The 8684-nt window shown below is 51.1% G+C and overlaps 2 protein-coding genes across 2 annotated transcripts in view; one reads left to right on the top strand and one right to left on the bottom strand.

Annotated features, from left to right (window-relative positions):
- VOLCADRAFT_89339 (uncharacterized protein) overlaps window positions 1-1662 on the top strand; it is a gene marked incomplete at both ends in the record, with an annotated part of 6755 nt that extends 5093 nt beyond the window's left edge. Inside the window, 2 exons of the mRNA XM_002949006.1 lie at window positions 517-557; window positions 1627-1662. Of these exons, the coding sequence (XP_002949052.1) occupies window positions 517-557; window positions 1627-1662 (77 nt within the window). The remainder of the gene's footprint in view (window positions 1-516; window positions 558-1626) is intronic.
- Window positions 1663-5853: 4191 nt separating this feature from the next.
- Window positions 5854-7669, bottom strand: VOLCADRAFT_89338 (uncharacterized protein; the record flags this gene model as incomplete). Its single annotated transcript, XM_002948907.1, has 3 exons — window positions 5854-6321; window positions 7246-7310; window positions 7579-7669. 3 exons carry the CDS (start codon window positions 7667-7669, stop codon window positions 5854-5856), a joined length of 624 nt encoding a protein of 207 aa, XP_002948953.1.
- Window positions 7670-8684: the final 1015 nt, after the last annotated feature.

The following is an 8684-nucleotide window of genomic DNA, read 5'->3' as shown; positions in this document are numbered from 1 at the left end:
GCCACCACCACATTGACATGGTCTTCGTTTTCCGATCGACCAAATCGATTGATGGATCGACCAATGGCGCGCGTGAATACGTGAACGGGCAGAAGCCCGGGCGGGAGAAGGATGATTGTGAGAGCTCGTAATAAGAGCAGTGTTTCTCTATCTTAGACGTCAGCTGTCAACAGACAACTCGATTGCATAGGCTTTTCCTGCCGTGCTCTATTCCTTGCATAGCGTTCTGTCGTACCATTTATCGCGTTGTCCCTTTTGTTTTGTCCCCCGTTTACCTTTGCCTTGCTCACATGAGCAGTGGCAGCGTCCCAAAGCAGGTTGATGCGCGTACCAATAGGCGGTGACGGCACATGGATATAATAATGCTGTCATAATGTGAAGCAGCCTCCACTGTCTGCCCTAGCTCCCTCGACAAGGGTGGATGCCCAGGGTGGCTGGGTTGAGACTGCTGGCTGCTACTGGACATGTCGTGGGTTGCGCATTATTGGCTTTGCCAACCTCTCCCAACACACACAGATGGGACACCCGAAAGGGCGCCCCAGCCAGCAGCCAGTTACGTGCGTACCGCACTCTCATTCCGCAGTGCTCATCAACTGTGTGCGGAGTGAGTGAGTGAGTGAGTGAGAGAGTGAGTGAGGAAGTGGGTGAGTGGGTGAGTGAGTGATACACCTTTTTGAGGTCGCCCGGTGCAACGTACAGCCGTAGTTGACGTTAGCTATAACAACCCTGTTTGGCGGTATGTTAGGTGTCACGCATTATTCTCGGTATTTAGGTATATATGTCGGTAACACGCTACAACTAACTGCAAACAGTAGTCTCAGTATGTATGTATGTATGTATATGCGTACGTTGTGCTGGGTGATGAAGCTATGTACTCTAGGTAGCCCTCCAGCAGCACTTGATACGGAAGTACGGCGAGCACGAGTGTACGTGTGCCCTGGCTGTGTAAATGATCGGGTGCAGCGGCTTTTGAATTGGGAAGAGTCGTTAGGTATGAGTAGTGCTGGGCAGAGTAGGGAGGGCCATGTGCAATACGCACTTGTAACGGTTTTATTTGTTGTATATTTGTTTCTGTCTTTCATAATGGCATGATGGTTGTTTATGTGTGCAAGGTTTTCTGCGGGCGCTCTGTTAAATTCGTCGATAAACCGCGACAGCCGGCTGCTTGGTAATGTGTTTTTTCTGCGCATTGAGAAAATTGAAGAGATATGTATCCGAGATTGCGGCCTGAGCAGGATCTTTAGTTGTTTCAAAAAGACCCAGACTAAAGTATTTTCTTCCCGTTGGTTGTCATCGAGGCGCATAGGTAGGCTTGGCGAGTTTTAGGGATATTGCCATCTTGTACTTTTCTGTTGTGGCGATGCACGTGATGGGGCGCGAGCAAGATGGCCGAGAGGGGCAAGGCTCTTTATAACTTAGAGGCCGTGCGTTTACACGCGGGATGAGAAACGCAACAACAGCAGCTCTTGTAACACAACACGTACACGACCTTACCTTAGACAGGGCTTAGGTTTCCCGGCTGGTTTGTTGCTGGCTGCTGGCTGCTTGCATTCTTGCAGTCGACCTACCTGAAAATCCTTGCGACAACAACCTGGATACGCAGCCGGCTCGCGCCTCTACCTGCAGACCAGGCCAGACCAATGGGGCCTCATATTCCCTTAGCTGCATAAGTAATGGTGCAAAGCCCCCCCCACAAGCTACGCTCAGGCCAAAGCTTGTTTCGTCTTAACGGTAATAACGGAAAGTTTACGTGAAAAAACGCGGTCGTCTGTCGTTTTGTAGTATCCGTCGTCTCCGAGAGGGGTTCTCATTTGAGTACCCGCAATACCCGCAATCTTTCTACAGCCAACTCATGCACACCCAACTAAGCGTGCAAGTTGGCTGATACGCTCTGCTGATTGTGTGTGTGTGTGTTGCAACACCTGCCTATTATTCATGTTACGACTCCAAGCTGTATGTCCGAAATAGGTAGATATCGTAAAAACGAGCAAGGATAACTCTCCGGTCTTAAAATTCCCAGGGAATTTAGCCTCTCCACGTTCCATGCACATTCAGCCAAGACCGGCTGCAGGTACACCATACACTCGACCGTCCATTATCCGGGTACCCTCTCGGCGCTGCTCCGGATGGGGGAGTAGCGCCCCGGCTATACACAGCAGCCACGTTGACATTTGGTTGGTGCGTGGGGTTGCGACTCCAAGTCACGTGGGCTCAGCCGCTGTCATGCGGAGTATTGATGACCACTACAAGATGGGCTGTGACGTATGATGTGTGAAACAGGGGGGTGTATCTTCGCCCGTGGCAGCTACCCTGCGAAACCCTGCCTTCCCCGGTATTTCGGGGCACCCTCATCCAATGACCCTAGTCAACTTCTCAGTGGATCGCTCAGGTTCCGCACCCACCACCAGCATCCAACGGAATCTGCCGGGTCGACAGCGGCCCAACTCCGGCTCGCAAGTTAACTTTAACCCAGGTCACCACCGTCCATCAACCAGGGGCGCAATGCCTTCCACCATCGGAAGGATTTTTGACCCTAACGGGTATCGATCCCGGGATCTCCCGGGGGCAATGGTCGCGCCTTACCAGTGGTGCCAAACCCTTAGTATAATGTTTATGTATGTATGTATGTATGGGGGCGGGGGGAACTGGACCGTGGAGCCAGTACAGTGCTACAGGAGACGATTCGTTGCCATTCGCTGTAGGTCTGCTGGATCATACCACACGACGTAAAGAAGCGTTTTATTTGTAAAATTTGCCCAGTTGCTTTTACCCTGCCTGCGAACAGCTTGCCTCTCTTATTTGCACATGAGCAACCTCGTCGAAGCGCGGTGCTACCCTGTAAGACAGGTAGGACGCCTCTACGGGGATAATCATTAGGGACGCCCGATTCCGCCAATGATGACGGCAATGAAGGGTGCTGAATGAGCAACACAGATGACTCTTCTGACCATCAGGGAATAGCCGGGACGATTATTTCGGCGCCCGGCTTTCGTGCCCTTGAGTTGCTGCCCTTCTGCACCCAAGACTTCACCCAAGAAATGAGATAATAAAAGTCGCATTACATACGCACGCTACATTTCTATCTTACAAAGTATGCAGCCGGACAGCCAGCCATGCATCCACGACCAACAGCGACATATACCCAGCATCCTTGTGATTCCGTATTTCCATTGCGTGTCTTCGCTCGAGCCTCATTGCTGCCCAAAGCCCACCTACCTACTTAGCTGCCAATAATTAGGTCACAACCATGTAAAATAACGCACACCAATAATTGAACGGAGAGCCTAGCGGTGTAAAATATCGGATGTCACGTCTGCAAGCATGCTGCAAGCGACCGCCAGCTCTCCCTGGTGAGAGAGAGCTGGCGGTCGCTTGCCCGCCTTCATCCCGACCCCCCACCCAGAAGTCCAACGCACAGTACGTACGGCATCTGTATGTACGACAAGGGGCACAGGACATGCTCTCCATACGTATATATATAGATTTCCTGGTAGAGGACGTGCGGCACGGCTGGATGTAGAAGCACGGGGTACACCGCGTCCTTTCCGGAGATAAAAAGATCCGGAAAAAGGGCGCTCACGATAATGGCGCTTAGATGTTAAAATGTGTTGCTGTGTCCTCATTGAAAATACCTTTTTGATAAGCCACCTATGTTGTCTGCGTGCACACACTCCTGCTACAACAAAAAATTACTTGAAAAGACCACCATCATCAGCACATCATCAACCCATTCTTGCCCTGTCTTGCATGGCGCGTCGCTGCGCCTATCAAGTAGATATCGCATCGCCTTGTTACGTTCCCCCGGCGCCCGCCAAAGCAAGCATGGCCTTGCACATACATATAATTTTCCTAACACGAACGATTATTAAGGCGAATGCGCAGAACACTACGGAGAATTGCCTGGACATTTTCAAGCCCAGCGAACTGTTGCCAACAGCAGCGTGTCAACCGACGTACGAACCGCCACCACGGTCTAAGGACGGAAGAAATAAACAGCAGATGATTTCCGAGGTGAGATCCAAGGAACTGTACGGCATGGAGACAGCACGCATAATCACACACATAGGGAGGCTGAGCCGCCGTCCCCCACCCAACAATGCAACCAAAAAACAAGCAACTTTTGGCGATAAGTGGCCGTGTAGAAAGTATACAATTTTGCGGAAGCGTACAATGGGTGCAAGGAGGATATTACGTCTTCGGCGGGGCCGATATAGTCGTTCGGCGAGTGATTTTGTTTTGAACCAACCCACGAGGTACAGCAATACACGATGAAGGCATCATTTAAGGCATCACACATGTGCATTTGTTCATACTGAAATTTAGGCACACACACACACAGCAACACGAAAATACACCTGGCCAAGCGAACACGTATTCGTCCCCTACGCATAACCTGATGACACATCTAAAGATCTAATTCATGCATGGGGGGAACATACACCAGCATTACTGACCGTATGGCGATTGCCTAGCTCTCAAGCCGCCAGCGATAGCTGCATAGGAAGAAAACAGAATAACGTGCTATAACATCTATATTCATCCATTCACTCGCACTAAAATTATAAAAAAATCAAGGTGCACTAACTCGCAAGCTTGGTGGATCCATCCTGCTCGTCCATGAAGACAACCGCCATCCGTGTCTTTCAGTTTAATTAGCCGTGCATAGTCCGCACATCTATCCATCCATCCATCCATCCATCCATCCATCCATCCATCCATCCATCCATCCATCCATCCATCCATCCATCCATCCATCCATCCATCCATCCATCCATCCATCCATCCATCCATCCATCCATCCATCCATCCATCCATCCATCCATCCATCCATCCATCCATCCATCCATCCATCCATCCATCCATCCATCCATCCATCCATCCATCCATCCATCCATCCATCCATCCATCCATCCATCCATCCATCCATCCATCCATCCATCCATCCATCCATCCATCCATCCATCCAGAAGACCGTAACGTGCTGTGTACGCGCATGCGCACAATTAATGAGATCAAGACCTTCACATTGGCAAAGCACGTAGCGTTGGTGTATATAAAGCCGTAAACCTAACGGAACGAGTTGCCGCGCAGGAAGTCGTCCCGTTCCGCAAAAAGCCTTTCTTATTCCCCCCAAAGCGAGATTACCCACCCCTAGACAGCTCCTACAACTTTCTATCCACAATCCACCAGCGAATCAACCATGTACACAGCAGCAAAACAGATCATATAGGCCTCTCATCGAGGTACCACCAACGATGACCTGCAGCAGCAGGAAACATGTGGTGTAGTACGCGCCTGCTACCTGCACGCCTAGAAATACCTCCAACCATCCAGCCGCATTCCGGTCATGCAACGGAAGCACGCAGTTCTGGGCGCACACAGTTCTGGGCGCACACAGTTCTGGGCGCACACAGTTCTGGAAAAAGCAATGAGGAGAGTATTGGAGGTGCGGTCGACAGAACCTGATGAGCCACATGCAGCATCTCCCGCCAGCAGATCTGGATGTCTACATGCCTCTCATTCTTTCTTTCTTTCTGTATGTTTGTCTGTCTGCCGGTATGTTTGTCTGTCTGCCGGTGCCCTAGCAGCTACAGAAAGCTAAAGGTGGCTTACCCGGACGACACGCTTCCATGAACAGTTCGTCACACCGACCCTTTTAACTGCTAACAACTACCCAGTTTGCTCCCCGGTTCGGCAGCTTGGCTTGACTGCGCAAACTGTCGGACGCAGCGCTTAGACTATCGCTGTGGAGACATAAAAGAAAAGGAGCAACCTCAATTTCGACAGGCGGATTTCCGCATACCTGCTTATGTCGCTCCTGGCCCCCACCACGCCCCCTCATTAGGCCGATAACTAGGCGAATTTAGCAAAATCAATTGCCACGTAGTCAGTTGGTGGTTGGCTCCAGGGTGGTGGGGAACTAGGGAACCTGTCCGGTGGCTGCTGATACTCATCCGGCGGCGGCGCCATGTCGGGTGGCGATACAGGGTGGCTTGGGCGGCGTGGCCGGGTAGGGCGGGGAGGCCGGTCGGGGCGGGGTGGCGGCGGGATGGGGCGACGGCGGCGCAGCACCGCTGATAAGGTCACCGGCGATTCCGGTGGCGGGTTGTTAGGGGGTGGAGGTGGGCGGCGAGTGGGCACGGGCGGTGGCGGGGAAGGTGGCTTGTTGCTTGGTGGTGGCGGTGGTGGTGGTTGTGATCTTGGTGGTGGTGGTGGTTGTGATCTTGGTGGTGGTGGTGGTTGTGATCTTGGTGGTGGTGGTGGTGGTGATCTTGGTGGTGGTGGTGGTGGTGGTGGTGGCGGTGTATTACGTTTGCCGGCCTGGAGGAGCCGCCGGTTCATCAAGAGGTTAGGAACCTGTGCCTGCGGATTTTTAAGCACAAGCAAAATAGAAAGAAGAGGTGGTCCTTCAGCAAATTCCTGATGCCCTGCGCTGGGCGGACCACAAAATGTCGTACTTGCGTACATATCTGGGAACGGGCATCGGCGATGGCAGAATCCGGACAAACTGTAACGTCGTTAATCATACTCTAACATTATTATTAACAACACATTATACCAATATACCGTAAGCCTGGCGTGTGCTAAGCAAGGAGGTACGTGGCACTGTGGGATTTCATTGACTTTACCCACCGAGCACAGACACATGCGGGTGTGCCCATGGGACACACACACTAGCATACATGTAAGACATTGGAAAATGCCGAGCATCAGCAGGAGAATCGCAAGGTAAGGGATGTCAGGGATGTCAGGGAAGCGCCCGCCGTCCACAGCCCGCCGAAGCGGCCCGCCGAGACAACGCAAAACATAGAACACACATGTGCGGTCCTTGTGCTCATGTTAATAGATACTGAATCATATGCCCTTAATCCCGCACAGACACGTTCCTTTCGGATGGGTTGTGGCATGGTTCAGTTACGCAGGTCAGCTACAATTTTACACTAATGCATGAGTCATCCATGCCAAACGCCGGCGCCTCGGTGGATAAAACGCCAACTCAAAGCAGATTTCCGCCACGGTACATGCCGCTTGGGAGTGTCGTACGTGATCTGCTGCTTTAGGCCCATATTAACGGCACACCCCGCTGAAGAATCGGCTGATCGGACTGGAAGGCACAAGAAGAACTCATCGCCATCCATATACAACGCAACGATCGTTACAGAGCTGCTGAAACTGCAATTGGGGATGTCCTTATACTGTTTTACAGTTTCCCCGATGTGGGCTTCTATGCTTGGAGCTGCTGACCTGCTGCAGATCAACGGCCTCAGCGCCTCTCTCATCCACGCCAATCGCAGCAGCCGACAAACCTGCTGTGGGTGTAAACGGATAAAGTAATGAGCAAGAACTTAGGCGACGTGAAAATGAGTAACAACTAGAAGAGAGGCCGCCCGATGTAAGTGCACGTTGAAAAAAACGCAACCGTCATCCACATCAATCCGCGCGCCAGTTATAATTGCAGACTGTTATTTGTATTATAAATTTTTGTTTCTGGCAGCGAGGCGGGTCCCTTTGCCCAACCCGTTTTGTCCTAAATCATTGGTCTACAGCTGCAGCGGTTGGTAGACCTTTGTTTCTTACCGTTAGCAAGAATAAATATGATGAAATACATAGAGAATAGGCCGGGGACCTGTGACGCCAATCGCGTCCGATCAACGGTATGGAAAGCCATCCTTCTGTGGTGCTGGCTTGTTAGCACCTGGGCCCTCACTGTAATCGATTAAAACTCCTAGCAGCAGAATTTATGAGAGCAGTGTTATTTATGGAACTTACTAACAGCTCAGATGGGCGTGGTCAGGGTGCAGTACTTCGATAGCTGCAGACGCATCTCTCTATGCTCACGCAGAGTCCTAAGCCCCAGGATGAGCTTCAAAAATTATGCAGTGTAATTTTAAAAACTTGCAAATATCTCATGCATTTTATATGCCCACATCATCTTGTCGATTTAAGGTTGGATCCAGACTTTCTAATCAGACTACGACCTTCGAACCAGCTGTCGTATGGTTAATTTGTCCCTCTTTCTAGAAACCAGGCACAGATGTAAAGCATACAAGCCAAGTAGTTAGCATAATCCCACGTAATGATTTAACTGTACATTGCTTTTCCAGCAGGCGGGCCCAAGTTGGCGTGCGAGCACTCTCTATGGCCGCCAGGTCTGTCTCTCTCTCTCTCTAGATGTTAAAAGCCTTGAACGACCACCTCTTTCAGCATTCATTCATTGTACTATCTAGCTTTGATGGCGCACTTCAACTAAGTGCGTCGTCTTGTGCGGCCCCTACCGTGAGGCAACCACGCATACACAACGCAGGTGGGGGGGGGGGGAAACATACAAATAGCCGTGCCTGGTATAAGAAACGCAATCTTGTTGCAGGACTCAAGGAATCTGCATAGCGGGGAACAACCAGTGGGAAGCCCTCGTAAGCCCTATCGTTCAAATCAGCATGGTCCGTGCACTTTAATGCCGCGCGTTTCAAATCTCGCTCCCCATCCATCCACGCTTTTCAGGCTTCTTTTGGGATACAGCTGTATTTGCCAAGGACATCGCCAAGATAAGAAGGAGAGCAGCAGGAGGCATTCTTAAGGGATGGGGAACGGTAGGATTGGTATCCCCCCACATGAGTTCATGTGCGTTACAGGGTGGGCTGATGCGCTACAGACGTTTTACCTAAACGCATCTGAGATGCAGT

This window comes from Volvox carteri, assembly GCF_000143455.1.
Source record: "Volvox carteri f. nagariensis unplaced genomic scaffold VOLCAscaffold_12, whole genome shotgun sequence".
NCBI lineage: Eukaryota > Viridiplantae > Chlorophyta > Chlorophyceae > Chlamydomonadales > Volvocaceae > Volvox > Volvox carteri.
The sequence above is the reverse complement of the archived record's forward strand: the minus strand, read 5'-3'. Positions and strand labels throughout refer to the sequence as shown.